General features: G+C 40.3%; 1 protein-coding gene across 7 annotated transcripts in view; it reads right to left on the bottom strand.

Moving 5' to 3' along the window:
* Positions 1-17,400, bottom strand: part of AKT3 (AKT serine/threonine kinase 3) — a 298,656-nt gene that overhangs the window by 83,078 nt on the left and 198,178 nt on the right. For 4 of the 7 annotated variants that reach the window (XM_019798522.2, XM_034666652.1, XM_011223567.3 and 1 more), the window contains 2 exons: positions 9,403-9,468; positions 8,024-8,092 (listed from right to left, as the gene is read on the bottom strand). The exons of 1 other annotated variant lie outside the window; for it this stretch is intronic. In XM_019798522.2, the coding sequence (XP_019654081.1) occupies positions 8,024-8,092; positions 9,403-9,468 (135 nt within the window). The remainder of the gene's footprint in view (positions 1-8,023; positions 8,093-9,402; positions 9,469-17,400) is intronic. 2 more of the 7 variants (XM_034666651.1, XM_034666654.1) reach the window with 1 other exon arrangement.

Here is a 17,400-nt window from a genome sequence, read left to right as displayed (position 1 = left end):
TCTATCAGTAGACACTTAGGTTGCTTTCAAATATCCTGGCTATTGTAAATAACGCTACAATGAGCAGAGAGATGCATATTATCTTTTCAAATTACTGTTTTCATTTTCTTTGAGTAAATATCCCAAAGTGGAATTTGTTGGATCATATGACAGTTCTATTTTCAGTTTTTTGAGAAACTTCCATGCTGTTCTCCATGGTGGCTACACTGATTTGAATTCCCACCAATACTGCAGGAGGGTTCCCTTTTCTCTACATTGTTGCCAACACTTGCAACTTTTTGTTTTTGTTAACAGCCAATCCAATGGGTGTGAGGTGACATCCCACCATCATGAGCTGCATTTACTGATGATGAGTGATGTTGAGCACCTTTTCATGTGTCTGATGGCTATTTGTATGTCTTCTTTGGAAAAATGTTTATTCAAGTCCTCTGCTCATTTTTTCGATAGTTTTTTTTTATGTTAAGTTGTGTAATTTTTAAAAATATTTTGGATATTAACCCGATTGGATGTATTATTTACAAATATCTTCTTCCATTCAGTAGGCTGCCTTTTCCTTTCGTTGATGGTTTCCTTCACTGTGCGAAAGTTTAGTTTTAATGCAACAAACTTTTCAAAAAACAAAAAAATCTGGATGTAAAAAATGTCCTAAGAACTATCGCTGCAATCTAAGATTTTAAACTCATTTTTTTCTTGCAAATACCACTTTTACAACTTCCAGTCATTCCTTGGTAATGGTAAAAATAAATGGTTAACTAGAGAATAACAAAATATGCTCATTTTCAATGATGACATTCGTTATCATAATACCCACTGAGCTTGAAACCTGAATACGCTCAAGACAACTACTTACTTAAGCAACGAGACACATCAGTCTGTACCACGTGTGGGTCAACACATCCCTTGGGTTTGCAAAGACTTAAGATTAAAAGAATGGCTCTGGCTCACCCACAGAGAAACGAATCAATGACAGTGTCTTAGTCTGTTTAGGTTGCTATAACAAAACACCAAATACTCGGGGCAGCTTATAAACAATAGAAATTTACTTCTCACAGTTCTGGGAAGTCCAAGATGAAGGGACTGGCAGACTGGGTGTCAGGTGAGAACCTCCCTCCTAGTTCACCAATGGCTATCCTTTTGTTGTATCCTCATGAAGTGGAAGGGCGACTGAACTCTTTGGGGTCTCTCTTATAAGGGGAATAATCCCTCCCACAAGTGCTCCACCCTCATGACTAATCACCTCCCATAGACCCCACCTCATGGTACTATCACACTGGGGATGAGGTTTCAACACAGGAGTTTTGTGGGGAGGGGGACACAAATACTCAGTCCACAGCAAATACTATACTACACAATTGGAATAGTATTAAATACAGTAGGAAATAAATACTTGAATACTTAATTTTACAGGATCAAATTGAAATGGTATACATATATATGTATACCATATATGTATATGTTTATATATACATATAAACTTAGTAAAATTTTCAAAATCATCACTATGAATATAAAATGATACTTTTAATTTAAAAATCACCCAAATCACACCTCCATAAATTAGTACGTAGAACTAGAGTGCCGACTGCCGGGACTTCTGCCTCATGTGAATTTAAAATGAGAGGATTCTGGTTCACTGAAGACAAAAATGCCAGCCAATAATGAAAATCTGAAATAAGTATGAGAGGATCTCAAGACTGCCATGAAACTCAAAATCATATGCAAAAAATACAGTGAATTTTATCAAAACAATTAATATAGTGTACAATGATCTAAGTACGGACAAGAATAGTGAATAAGTGAAAGTCTTAGTTTCATCTGTATCCACATAAACAGAGGAATGTGAAGAATTTATCAGATGAGTAAACATTTCTACAGAGCGATTTTCCTTTATCGCCTAATGGATATTTTAACTTCCAATTTCAGCCTGAAGAGAGGTTTACAGAAGTCCAGAAAGAAATACGGCTGAGTAAGTGTTGGGGGAGGAATCCTAAGTAGAGACATTCTAGTTTTATTTTTTTTATTATATTTTAAGAATTTTATCTTTAAGTAATCTCTACCCCCAATGTGGGGCTTGAACTCACAACCCCAAGATCAAGAATAGCACACTCCACCAACTAAGCCAGCCAGGCGATCCCTAAGTAAAGGCATTCTAAATCAACCACCACCATCTTGGTCAGTTTTCACTTTACTTTTTCTTTTTTTTTTCTCAGAATATTTTTTTCCTTTTTATATAAATTTGGTAATATCTAAGCCACAAAAAGAGAGTTGATTTGCATATGTTAGCAGCAATGTCACTGGTTTTGTTACTACAGTGCTTTCATAATCTGTTCTCCACATGCTGAATGACTATTTATCCAAGGCTTCCCTGAATTCACTCTTACAACCCTGAGCTTCAAATCCACCCTTGTACATTCCATTCTATCGCCAAGGTTCATGCCTCGCATCAACCCAAGAAAAAGGAAGAACCCATGCACCTGCTTAGGAACTAGCCTTTGTCAAAACCAACGCATGTTTTTCAATTGTTATCTTGCAGGGTTCACTCTACTTGGTTCTACTGAACATACCATACTTAGCTTCGCAGGCTTCTCTTGCTGGCTCCTTCTGCTCGGCATGCTCCCGAGGCCTCCCTCATCACCAGCACATCTAATGTGGGCATCTCCGGGCACCATTCCTGGCCACTAATGTTCTAACTCTACATACTTTTCTTACCCTGGACGTTTCCTCCCCTCTTTGGTTCTAGCACTGCTGAGGAACTATTTGTATCTCCGACCTAACTCTACCTCCCTGTTAGCCCCACTAGGTACTTCATTACAAGATGATCACGCTAGAATTCATTCCTCATCCTGTGTTTCCTGACTTTTTGAACAGCCCAGTATCTATGCAAGTCCTCCCAAGCAGTAAACAGGAAACTGTGTGATGTTTTTCTCTTTCCATTCAGTCATTAAATCCTGGAAATACTAGGGGTGTGGGTGGCTCAGTTGGTTAAGCACCTGACTCTTGGTTTCAGCTCAGATCATGATCTCATGGATCGTGGGATCAAGCCCCATGTCAGGCTCCGCACTCAGCATGGAGTCTGCTTGGGATTCTCTCTGTCCCCTCCTGTGAACCTCCCTCTGTGCCTGTTCTCTGTCTTTTCTCTCTAAAATAAGTAATAGATCTTTAAAAATCAATCCATCTATCCATTCATCCATCTATCTATCCATCTATCCTGGAAATTCCAGTACCTAAACATGATTATAATTTTATTCCTTCTAATATTGCCTCAATTAATGACCCTATTAGTTTATAACTGGATTATAAAAACCTAAATGCAGTATCCTCTCAAGTAGTTTTCCTGTTTCCAGTTCTGTCTTCCTTCCTTCCTTCCTTCCTTCCTTCCTTCCTTCCTTCCTTCCTCTCCCTTCCCTTCCCCTCCCCTCCCCTCCCCCCCTTCCCTTCCCTTCCCTTCCTGTCTCTACGCTGTCTCTTGCTGACCCCATTTCTTGAATTCACATATGTTAACTGCAATTACGAGGTGGTCCCCATTGTAGTGACTATAAGCAGTCACTGTTGATTTCTTACACCACTATCCTCTCACAATCCACTTCCATTAAAATATATTTAGTGCTTTAAGCAATGCTGGCAAACACAGGGATAATAACAAGCATGGCCACATGCATGCCAAATTCCTGTGCAATCTATCAGGCTGAAAGAAGTTCATATATTTACAAAAATGTGAAGGTCAGAAAAAGAATGTCTCGGCTGCTGTATTTATATGTCATGATAAAACATTCCAGAACACAAGCTAAAAGGATGCTATTGCTAATTAAAAATCAAGACAACAAGTATGGGGGCGCCTGGGTGGCACAGCGGTTAAGTGTCTGCCTTCGGCTCAGGGCGTGATCCCAGCGTTATGGGATCGAGCCCCACGTCAGGCTCCTCGGCTATGAGCCTGCTTCTTCCTCTCCCACTCCCCCTGCCTGTGTTCCCTCTCTCACTGGCTGTCTCTATCTCTGCTGAATAAATAAATAAAATCTTTAAAAAAAAAATCAAGACAACAAGTATGAATTAAAAATTGGGCTAGTGATAATTACTGCAACAGGCCCACTAAAGAAGCCCATCTCAGGGCACAGGTTGGATATAAAGAGATTTGAGGATGTGGCCCTTTGGGTGAGCATCGTGTACCAGGGCTTCCTTTTTGTCTTTCTTTTAAGAAGATTTTATTTATTTGAGAGAGGGAGAGAGAGAATGAGTGGGGGAAGAGCAGAGGGAGAAGGACAAGGAGACTCTGCACTGAACGCAGAGCCCAACACCGGGCTCGATCCCACAACCCTGTGATCATGACCTGAGCCAAAATCAAGAGTTGGAGGCTCAACTGGCTCAGCCATGCAGGTGTCCCCGGAGCTTCCTTTTCAACAGGTGGTCTCTTAGATGCCACCCAGAGGTTCCCCATGGGGTAACTCCCCCCGGGCATCAGTGAGTGCTGGTATGGACTGCCTGGGTGAGTTTATAGCCTCCCTTACTTTACCTCTATCTCAAACTTACTTCCAAACATAAGTACCATGCTTAGTATTTTTTCTACAGCAACGGAGTTTTCTATATTTCTAGGAAGCACCCCTATTTATTTCTAGGAAGAATAAATACCGTGGTGAACCTAAAGCAAAACCAAAATTAAGTAAGTCACCATACAGATATACCGAACATAGATTTCCTTTGCAGAAATGATAAAGAACAAAATAATCACATCAAGTTCCAAGAACTAAATAACTATTCGTATTTATAAAGCACATTCAAAAGTACATCTAAAATGTATTTTAAAATATCTCATAACTTTAAAGAGAAAAAAATTGGGAAATTATATATACAAAACTTTCATTTTTACTAAAATTGTGTAAATACAATCAAAATTTCCTTTTACATATATACATGGCAATGCTGTAATTACTATCCGTGCACTTGAAAATTATATACCATGTACAGAATCGGTTCACCTGCTGCAATTCATGAAATAATTTAGTCTTATCTATAAACACATTCTTGAAACAGAAATTCCGAAAAAAGAGAGAAATAATGTAGGAGTTTCAGTGCTAAAGAAAACCATCTGGCTAGTCTGAAAATCTGCTTTTGTGTGTAAAATTGTTTCAATAATCATCATTTAATTAATCGCAGAAGTACTCTAGGATGAGAATGAGAGTGAGGGTGCAGCGGCCCCCAGGAGGGTCTGAAGCGTCCCTCATCACACAACACGGAACCCTCTCCCTCCCGTGAAGTCCGGTGGTCCTTCACCTGCAGCTGTGATACAAGCGATAATTACCGCTCCACACTTAGTGTGGGTATTGTACCTTACCTTCCCCACCTGACTGTAAACTCTTTGAGGGTAAGATCTATGTTGATTCAGATTGTACGCCCCACCATACCTACCCGGGTGCCTTGCACAAAGCCTCAAAAAATACATATTTATAAAGACACTCAAAGGTACTCCCTCCAGAAAAAAACATTTTCAAGTTTTCTCCCAAAATAAACTATGTAGTACATTGCTTTCTATTTTTCTTCCTACTTCTCAGCAGTTTCCAGTTCAAAAATCCCTGTTGATCCGTGCTCTCGGAGAGAGTTTATTCATCCATTCACTTGGCTTATTCATTCAAACCACCCGATAAATATTTGTCACGTTCCCACTTTGCCAGGTAGTGTGTAAGGTGCTGGGGTTACACCAGCGACAAAGCCCCTAGGGAGCTAGAGTCTAGTAGGAAGGGCATATAAGTCAACAGGCAATTATAAAACAACGTGATAATTGTTATAACAGATGTAAAGACATGATACTCTGTAAGAGTATTTCTCCAATTTAAGAGTGTTTCTCCAAGTTTTTGTTTGTAGTTTATCATTTTCCCGAAATTATGGTCTTCCCTGGTCATCTATCCATCCGTTCGTCCACTTAACTTTCTTCCTTCATTTTTAAGACATAACACACACCTCTATGGTACAAAATAAAAAAACTGCTCGAGAATACATAATTGAGAAACAAGTCATCCTCCTACCTTGTCCCCAGCCACTTGGTTTATCTTCCCAAAGGTAGGCACCAATGCCCAGTGCATAACCACAGAGACTCTGGTCACCGCACACACAGAGACACTTACCACATGCACGTGCTCCTACTTTCTTCTAACCATGACAATGGGGGCATGTTTTAGAATCTCCACCTTGTTTCTTTCACTTCATAATGTATCTTAGAAATTGTTCTCTCTCAGCCCATGTGGGCTGCCTTCATTCTTTTTAATGGATATAAAGTATTCCACTGCATGGATACAACACGATTTACTTAAGCAGTCTCCTTGGCAAATGCTCATCTAAGTTTCTACAAATGCTGCACTGAATATACTTATCCATGTGTCATTCTGTGGTACATCTTTGAATATGTCTGTGGGATATATTCCCGTAAGTGAAATGGCTGGCTCCGAGAATATGAGCACTTCTTACTTTGATAGATACTACTAACATTGAGGATTCACCAGTTTAATTTCCCACAAAACAAAATACCCACCTTCATAATGTAAATTATAACCTTTATAGAAATGGCTCCCAAATCTGTACCCGCAGTTCTGACCCCTTATTTCTTTTCCCTGCTATCTCTGTGATATTTCCAAGGTCTTTCCACATACACATTTCCTTGGATCCTTAGGAAAACCCTTTTTGAAACCAAATTTATAGTCCTCCCCTTGACGCATTCTTCTTAAGTTCACTCTACTAGGTCTCCCTGATTCCAACACAAAGCCACTTTGGATCGTTCTTTCTACCACACCCAGTGTACTGGTCATTAAAGTGGACCGACCCTGCGCAATTCCACAAAGTTCACTGTCTTCAGATATTTTCAGACAACCTCTGACTGCAATGCCTGGGCTAGTCTCATCCAACCACTCAGGTTCTCTCTGTCTTGTGCTCACCCTGGTGATTCTGGTCACATGAAGTATCTTCTCAGGTCAGTCCCCACTGAAATCTCAGTAAGCGCTGAAGGTCTACCCTTCATGCCAAATCACCCAGAAAGCATTTTCCTTTCCTTTTTCTTTTCATAAAGCATTTTCTAATATGAATTTATGAGCACTTAAGGTCCTTCACTACACATTCTAATCTATAATACACTTATGAGGTGAATTATAAACGTCTTCATAGAAAGGATGATGTCTTAGCACATTCTGGTAAACCCACACTGCCTTGGCATTTAAAAGGTGATTACCAAATGAATGGAAGAATGTTTGCAATGAGGTAATTCCTGCAAGTCAGATAATTCTATAGGAGAAAATATTCTATAGAGGATATTTAATACATTTATTTTGGAAAATAAAACTATTTTAAGGTCTGGGAGATACACTCCCCTATTTAATAATTAAATTTCAGAAAACCCACAATGTAAACTATTTCCAATTAACTATTCCAGTAAATTAAAAATTTCTCTTACATTGATTCTGATCCAAAACAGGGAGGACAAGGGACAGGAAACAAAGGAATAGGTGAGATGTTACCACTACACTGATTGCATTCCTCTTCAAAACTACAAGATCTTTTTCAAATCTCTCAAAATGGTCAAGGTCATCTAGCTACTGTGGAGAAGAAGAGGGAACTCAGCCACGACGTGCCTACAGACTATCACTCAAGTGAGTTTAAGATGGGCTAAATAATCTTTTACCAGTTTCACAAACACTTGAAAAGAACTTTGCAAAGCATCATAAATCCTGTATTCCCAGCTTCCAAAATTAAATCACATGATTTCCAAAAGCATATTTGTGCTAAAATATTTTACATTTAAAAAACAGAGGGAGAAAAAGAATATGATTATGCTTTCTAATATGTAAAGGCAGTCATTAAAAATAAGCGACCATTACGTTTCATTAGAAATGATTCAGCTCCCAGCTACCCCGTCCTAGAAGGAGCTACATGAACCCTGGCCAGGAAGTAGGGAACTGTTAATTACAATTTATATTTTCAGTAAGTAAGAAAAATGATGACAATACTACCATGCATATTCAAGTGCTGGATTTACTTCTTGACTCACCTCTCCCCCATTTACATATTCCATCACAAAACACAAACGGTCTTTTGTCTGGAAGGAATATTTCAAGGACTTGAAATGAAAAAGAAAAAATGTTACATTATAATCCAATATTCTTATAACGATACCAAAATAGAGTACTTAGAAACAGTAAGCTTGAGGGATGAAATGAATTGTTCTTACACCTTCAGAGTGTGGAAGAGTTCTGAAGAACATAAAACAAATTTTGTTTAGGTCAGCCTTGGCTACTGTTAGGCGAAAAGTTAAAATTAAAACTTTAAGTAAAAACACACTGAGTAACCGTGAGAGAGCACCTCTCAATCTATCATGCCGTCTATTTGAAACTGTATTAGTCCCCGAAGTTCCCATCCTCACGGCCTTCAAGTGAGGAAGTCTCAGGAATACAGCTAGAGCAGTTATATTCAGGCTGCTAACAGAGTTCCCACACTGCTTTTTGCACACTGACTGGGTGCATAACATGACTGAATTCAACAGAGTTGGTTCATATAATTGTGTAAGTTATAATGATATCAGAACTTTAGAGCTGCCTTATTATACTGGACAATATACCACAGCAATGTCACAAGTCAGTCTAGGTATCTGATTACACCCCTGAAAACATTCCTAATTTACATAATGCTAAATCTTTAAAAGGTTCCCCCTTTGGAAAGTCTACCGGTTATTTTTTTTCTCTTTCTTTTCTACCTGTTATTTTTAATCTTAATACACTTCATTAAAACCAGGAACAAATTATGTCGCTATTATAAGTAATCTAAGTACAAGACTAAAAAAATCAGTTTCTTTCAAAACAAGTAATATGCATGTAAGTCAAGAAAACATCATGACTTATCCTACCTTTAATTTAATGTAGTCGGTATTCCTGGGTTTCTTAAAGTACTCTATAACTTCGGGAAGTCTCAATTTCTCTAAGAAATATTCAGTAAAGATTTTGTGCCTTTCCTATCTGAAGACAACGCTGCTTGATCATTTAAATATTTATCAGAAGCCAATAAACAAGGGAAACATAAAACCGTTACGTTTAATACTAAGAATTTCTTTTAAGTCTACCATTTTCTCAGTGGTCTCTGTAAATTTGCTCTACAGTTTTTTGTTTTTGTTTTCTTTTTGTTTTTGAAGGCAGTGAAATTCATGAGGAAAAAAGTCTCAGAAAAGAAATGGATGTGTAAGAGGGATGACAAAGGCATAATATTGTAAACTGAGGCCATACATTGCAATCATGTCAAAGAAGTAAGACTTACAGTGTTTCCACAAAGAAAATGGCATCCCTAAATAAATGTTATTTTTCATGGCTTAGTTTTTGCAATAAAACACCCTTAAATTTAAAATGTTATGATTATCACATCTGTCCTTTAGTCACTTACTGTTAAAAAGGGATGTCTAGTGTTCTTTAATACTCTGCTTTCAGTTAGAGTATGTGCCACTTCATCCTACAAAAGAAAAAGGCAAACCTTTAATGTATGTACTAAGCACTAGTGATATCAAATTTTCACTATTTCTCTAAGACTGGAAAAGGTTAAACCCAGAGACAGAAAAAGATCTGAATAGGCAATGACATGTTTCCTTTGCTATGCTTTTCCTCCATAGCCCCTCCAAAAAAAGATCAAATTAATGATTTAAATCAGATGGCTGTAAGGTAAAACAAACTCATATACACTCCGTCTTACTTAATCAGATTATAACGATAATGATCAAAAATCACCAAAAAGTTATCAGGGACGCAGATGATTAAATAGTTACCCTTGCCCCTTGAAGGCAATGCCTTAGCAGCTAATATTTAGGCATGGAGTAGTTAATATTTCCATGTTTGCAATATATTTTATTCAGGAGGATATAAAGGTATATTTCAGTAAAGATCATCAAAATTGTAAGTCTCCTATTTAAGAGAAAAATCAGTTCCTGAAAACAGGAACACAAAATATACAGATAACGTTTAATTGTCAACTATACATTTTAGAAATAGAAACAGAATATAAAAATTGTATCTTTTTGCTTGTGGCTTTTTAACGTGCTTCTTAAAAAAAAAAAAAAGTTATAACCTACTTTAGGTGACGATTTAAAAAATCTGGGTGTATTTCAAACCAAAAATAAGTGTATTTCCCCAATCTTGTACATAAATCTCATCTTGACATCAAAAATGAACTAGGAGACATTTTCTTCAACATATGGAGAACTGGAAAAATGTTTCATATTTCAAAAATAACACCATCTTCAAGAAGAAAGGAAAGGAAGACACTGCTGAAACTAACACAGCACCTCGGGTCTTTGCCTCTAGCAAGAGCCCAAACAAAGCTCTTGCTGGATTAACGTTTCCACACTGTCAGCAAATCGCAATCAGATTGTTAAGACGTGGAGAGCAAAACACTGGGTCACTGCATTATATTCATCATCTGACCTTAGTCAGACCTAGAAGATAAATGAGAAATAGACTGATCAAAGATGCTAAGCCCCGGAAGCCATTCCAAGAGGGCAGGACCAGCCACGTCTGAACAAGGCAAGTGTAATTAACAACACGGTGTTTAAAACCGGGAGTGAAACAAAGTGTGGGTATGAAACCACTCCCGAATTATCTGTTTAATAAGAATGAGGCTTAAGTGCTCAAACAATGTGAAAGCCTCCGTCACATCATACTATAGTTTTTAAACGAATTGGAATAATAGCACACATCTTAATGCAAACTAAATCATAAGCAGAAATGATAGCATAACTGATTTCTACCTAGCATAACGATTAGCACACAGTAGAGACGTAACAAATGTTTGTTGAACTGAACTGTTTATCTCAGGGATAAATTCCAGATGTCAGGAGTGCGGGACTTCATTAACTCAACTCACTCATCCCTTCCACAACTATGCACCGAATCTATTCTGGGCTTGTTCTACCCACAGCAAACACGCCCCAAACAACAAAGACAAGGATCCCTGCCCTCAGGGCACTTTCTGTCTCCTTCACAGATGGTGATCAATGTTACTGGGGGAAAAGCAGAGACCAGGCTACCATAGTTTAAGAGCATCACGTGCCATACAGTGAACTACACCAGGAAGCATGAGGCAGGTGGCTCTACCGTGACAAACGCAACCAAATCCAGTCCTTAGAAACCAAAACCCTTGATGTGCCCTCAACTAAATGCTGATGACAACGCAGAGAATAAAGGGGTTTAAAAAAAAAGACATGATCCCTCTGCTCATGGAGTCACAGGCTAGTGGAAAAAACATAACAGATGGGTAAATATCCAACTTAATAAATAATTACTAATTCTGATGAGTGACATGAAGAAAAAATGGGGGTATCTACTATCCTAAATGGGTAATGAAGAAAAACTAACATTACTGGAAGAGTATAAGGTGGGTAATGTGATGATGGAGGAGGTAGGGGGTGACACAGTCTGATTTCTATTTTTAAAAGTTTACTCAGGCTCCTCTGAGTAGAAGGACAGCAAAAATTGCAAGGATCAAGCAGGAGACAACAAGGAGTCCGAGAGAGAAAAGGACGGCTCTTTCTACTCTGGTAGCAGCAGGAGCAGGAAAAAAGGGGGCCATTGTGAAATATTTCTGAGATATAATATTAACAGTCATAATCCAAAAGTTACCTGCCTCCAACATGAGGGGGTCTCAAAAGAAACCTCTCTTTACAGGCAGTCAGAAGGAGATTCACAGAAGAGATGCCACTTTGCAGGTTATGCTTGGGGACGCTAAGTGGCTGGAGGCAGCCAGCCAGGAAAAGATTAGAGAGAGGTTAAGTGTGAAACCCATCTGAAACCAGAAAAGATATTCTAGTGCTTCAGAAAATATTTCCAGAGGGTAGTTCATACTGCTTTTATTTTTTTTTATGTTTAAAGATTTATTTATTTGAGTCAGAGAGAGAGTGAGTTGGGGGGGGGTTGCAAGGGAGAGGGAGACAAGCAGACTCCCTGCTGAGCACGGAGTCCAACTCAGGGCTTGATCCCACAACCCTGAGATCACAATCTGAGCTGAAAGCAAGAGTCTCCTGCTCAATGGACGGAGCCACCCAGGAGCCCCCATTCTACTTTTTAAAACAAGTTCATCACATAAAATAGTTATTTTCCCAAATCACTTCGTACGTTTCAGGAGTGCAGATTAGTTTTTTCCTAAATTCTGCAATCTGCCTACCCACAGGGACAGAGCCAAGGCAAGATGTATGGAAACAAATGTGAAAACGGTATTTCTTTATCCTAAGAATGCGAACGGAATTCATGTGTACATATCTTTCAAATATTAAAATGTATTTTCTACCATATTTTACATATGATCAGATTAGAATTCTTCCCCCTTAATGCAGATTTAATGGGACTGCACTTCACATACTAATTAGTCTCTGCTATGAAGATAAGGTACGCACAAGCGACAAAGTAAACACAGATGCCAATAATTTTTAATTACAGTTAAAAGCAACATGTCAAAACAAAAAGTTAAAAATAACAGTGATAAAACTTAGTGGCTGAAACAATGTGATGCCTTTTAAAAAATCCACTCGTTGATCAGGACTCTAAGGGGACTAAAAATGCTTCGGTGTGCAATAGAAGGGTAACGTTTTCAGGAAAAAGCTTCTGAAATTCAGTTTCATGTATATTCATCCATGGCAAAATACTAACTAATGAATTTTTAAATCTAGTTTCTCTCATAGGAATGGGATTTTATTTCTTGAGGACACAAGGCAGAGAAGAGTCCTCCTCACATTTATTTTCCCACCATCTCCAATTTCTCACCCCCTTCTACTACGCACGGTCTAATGCTGCCTTCATCTGCCCCTGCCCCCCTCCCATCAATTGGTCCTTGGGTACTGCATGAGGGGTGAGGAGTAGGAAGGCCATGGCAGAGAAGCGGAGAAAGAGATCTCCACCCTGCTGTCAGGGACAACGAGAGCTTCGTGCCTTTTAACCCCTATGGCAACTCAGCAAGGTAGGCTTTTTATTATTCCCATTTTGCACAAAGAAACTGAGGCTCCCAGAAATTAACCTGCTCGAGTCACAGGTGAAACAGTCAATACTGATCCCACATTAGGGTCACTTCCGCTCTACGCCACTGCCTCCCATTCCAACGCTCGGTATCTCCCTAACTGGGCACTTTCCACGCTGTTCACAGTATTTTCTCCATGTTGTACGCAAGACCTTATTGACCGGGCCTATCAGAAGCCACGTGAAACCAAGATACAGCCTGTTCGAAGTACTTCCTTCCTCCATGAGAGCAATAACAAAGACCCAGAGGAGGAGAGGGAGCAGGCGGGAAACAGCGAGAACAGGGCACAGAGGTCTGTGGCCTGGCTCACTTACTCTTAATTAAACCACAAGCACACCCAGTGATGGTTACGCTCTTCCGTACTGACGCCACAGGATAGCAACATACACATTTTTTTCCCATATAGGAAAGATGTCACACTTTTCATGCTCTAAATTTGGGCTCCTAACTTCCTCTTCGGAAAACATCGGCACTGCCCAGATCAGCCCTGTCCGGCTCTCCCACTCTCCGAGGGCCAGACTGTCTTTGCACTGTGCCTTGACTGTGATTTCTCTTGTCTTTCTTTACCATGCTTTCACCTTAGTGCAGGAAATGAAAGCACAGTTGCCCTCTGTTGTCTATGAACACTGCATCACCTTTCCCAAGGGCCGTCACTGGTACTCTGTTCCTGAGCCTCCTGTTCCAAATGTTCCTTAGATGGAGGGTGACATGGGCTCCTTCGACTTTGATCACGATGCAATCACTTTGGAACCTAGACTTTTTTTTTTTTTTAATAATAATTTTTTATCATGTTATGTTAGTCACCATACAGTACATCCCTGGTTTTTGATGTAAAGTTCCATGATTCATTAGTTGCGTATAACACCCAGTGGACCGTGCAATACGTGCCCTCCTTACTACCCATCACCAGTCTATCCCATTCCCCCACCCCCCTCCCCTCTGAAGCCCTCAGTTTGTTTCCCAGAGTCCACAGTCTTTCATGGTTCATTCCCCCTTCTGTTTACCCCCCTTCATTCTTCCCTCCCTTCTCCTACCGATCTTCCTGCTAGTTCTGATGTTCCATAGATGAGTGAAGCCGTATGATAATTGTCTCTCTCTGCGTGACTTATTGAACCCAGTCTTTTTTAAATTGTAGAATGTTGTTGTTTGTTTATCCTGCTCTTCACTGCACTGCCTTCTTTCCTTCTGTCCCTTCCAATTCCCAATATTGGAATAAATCAGTCTCTATTTTCTCACCTTTCTATCCCACATCTGAAGGGGAAAGAAATCACGTAAACATACTGACTGGAACCATTACAATTCCCTCTCCAATTTCAGCTGAATCATCTGAAGATTCTTTCACCCCTACCTACTGAGGTCATTCTTACAGTCCTCATTCGGCTGTCCTAGAACTTTCCCAGGCCTCCTACCGTGCCTGGTACGTGTGCTACCTTACAGCTGTCAAGCTACTGAGCTGGCACCAGGGCCCAGGTCCGTCACTTTCAAGTCCAGGAGCTTTTCATTAAGTTTCTCTCTTTATGTCAACTTTGCTCCCTCACCCTTTCAAAATGTGAACTACTTACTTCACAGAATAGAAGTCATTAATAACATTTGACATGTCTGATGCCGCTTTCCTCCTGAAGACTTCTCTTGGTTTCCAGAACATCAGAATCTCTTACTTCCCTCCTCATCATCAGTAGTTCCATTTTCTCAATTTTCTGCTGGTTCCATATCTCTGAACCCTTATTCTAGGAGTGTCCCCATGACTCAGTCCTCAGACCTCTTGTCTTCACTATAGCTCCAAATAGTCTCCATGGTGATGGACTTCCAAACAGGTCCCTCAGCCCCAGAAATGCCTCCTTGACATGTCAAGTCCCAGTAGAGGACTTAAACTTGGGTGTGTAACAGAAACATCCTATCTGGCATATCCAAAACCTATTTCCCTAGGGGCGCCTGGGTAGCTTAGTTGGTTAAGCATCTGCCTTCGGCTCAGATCATGATCCTGGGGTCCTGGTATCAAGCCCATTGTTGGGCTCCCTGCGCAGCAGGGAGACTGCTTCTCCTTCTGCCCCTCTCCTGTTTGTGTTCTTAATCTCTCTCTCTCTCTTCCTCTCAAAATAAATAAATAAAATCTTCAAAAAGAAACCCCAAAACCTAGTTCCTTTTTTTCTTATGATTTTTTATTATATTATGTTAGTCACCATACAATACATCCCCGGTTTCCGATGTAAAGTTCGATGATTCATTAGTTGCGTATAACACCCAGTGCACCATGCAATACGTGCCCAAAACCTAGTTTCTAATCTGCCATCAAAAAGCTTGTTTCTCCCACAAAAAAAAAAAAAAAGCAAAGCAAATAAACAAAAAGTCCCCACTGCAGAGAACGGCAACACCATGCTTGCCACTGCTCAGACCAAAAACCAAGCAGTGATCCTCAACCCCTTTCTTTCTCTCACACCCTACGTTCAATCGGCCAGGAATCCTGTTGGCTCGGCATCAATGTACAACCAGGATCTGACTGTGTCTTTCCACCCCCGTCGCTACAACCCTGACGCAAGCCATGATCGTCAATTATCTGGATTATTGCCATTAACTCCTAACAAGGTCCCTGCTTCCTACCCACAGCTTATTCCCAATACTGCAGCCAAAGAGATGCTCTTAAAATGAAAACCAAATGATGTTATTACACTGCTTAAAAATTTCCAATGGCTCCGCACTTCATCTAGAGTCAAAATTAATATTCTTATGACATCTACAAGTATCTACATGAACCTATGCTCTTCTTCCTCCACGCAAGCCATGCTAGTCTCCCAGCTAGTCTAAGAGTGTGCTGCATTTGCTGCTTGCTCGGGGCCTTTTCAACTGTGATGTCCTCCATCTGCAACATTCTCCCCCCAGAATACCTCAAGGGCTTGCTTCCTCATCCCCTTCAAACGTTCACTGAAATTTCACCCTCATGGTGAGGCCTTCCATGATCACTCACTCTATTTAGAACCGCAAAACCCACAAACACCACTCCTGCCTCTCTTCCTTATCTGCCTACCTTACTTTTATTTTTCTCCATTAATATGTCTGAGCATTCTTACATATTTTCATACATACATACATTCTTATATACAATCTTACATACAATGTGATTTACTCATTTATTATGTATATTGTTTATTGTCTGGGTCCTGACTAGAGTGTAATTTCCGATGGGGGTGGGGTTTGGTCAGGTTTATTCATTCACATAGTCCCGGTGCCTAGAGCATGTATCTCCAATAATTAGGCGTTCAATCTGTATTTACTGAAAGAACACGTGAATGAATCAGTAAAGAGTGATTCCTTAGCACATGCTGAAGAATGACAAGCTGCATAAATTGCAAGAAGCAAACCAGAACACACACGAATGAATTCAGACCTCTAAGAACACAATGAGCAGATGAAGGTACAGCACATCCAAGCAAATCCACTCACTATCTGTCTCCCACAGCAAACCAGTCACTGGCACAATGTTTGATACAGACGTTCCAGAGAATCTGGAGGAATGCACCAGGGAAGCTGGCAGATGATGTTAAGGAGTGCTGGTCCAGGTCCACCCGCAGTAACTGAAGATCCAAGGAGACAGAGATGTCAGGCGGGCCGCTCACACTCTGTGCATTCACAAGAACAGCCAATCTTCAGGACTGGCCCTTGGCCAGCTCCCGGGAAATAAACTCGGATCCCTTGGAATAATCTGGATAAAAAGGAGTTTTTGTATGCCAGAGATCTGGGGCCACATGGTACCAGTTTGACTGGATAGTTTATACAAACGGCAGTAAGAATGGTGAGTGCTAGGCACCTGAGTTTACTCAGGATGGCTAGAATCGAAGCAGCTAAGGGAAGTCAAGCTGTGATGCTGGGCTACGTGACTGACCTCCACAAAAGTCCCGGACATCAAGGCTTCGGTGAGCCTCCTTGGTTGGCGGCGCTCTGTACATGCCGTCCCATACTGCTTCTGGGACGATGAGGCACGTCCATGTCATACCACTGGGACAGAGCACCTGGAAGCCAATACCTGGTTTCCCCTGGACTCTGCCCCATGTGCCTTTCCCTTTGTGGATTTTAATCTATACCTTTTGTCTATAACGAACCATAACCGTAATTATATCAGCTTTTCTGAATCCTGTAGTCCTAATGAAATACTGGGCCTGAGACTGCTCTTAGGGACCACTGACACAGTTAGCATCCACAGTGGGATGTGCCAGAGGTGACATCAGCAAGACGGAGGACTAGAAGTCCCAGTGCTAGGCTCCCCCACAAGAACAAAAAAAACAATGGACAATGACAATCTAATGAACACAGCTTTGGAAAAGCTCTGGACTAACAAGAAATCAGCAGAAAACAATAAAGCACAGAAACCCTATATAGTTAAAGACAAACAAA

The sequence above is a fragment of the Ailuropoda melanoleuca genome, chromosome 8, assembly GCF_002007445.2.
Source record: "Ailuropoda melanoleuca isolate Jingjing chromosome 8, ASM200744v2, whole genome shotgun sequence".
NCBI classification, from domain to species: domain Eukaryota; kingdom Metazoa; phylum Chordata; class Mammalia; order Carnivora; family Ursidae; genus Ailuropoda; species Ailuropoda melanoleuca.
The sequence above is the reverse complement of the archived record's forward strand: the minus strand, read 5'-3'. Positions and strand labels throughout refer to the sequence as shown.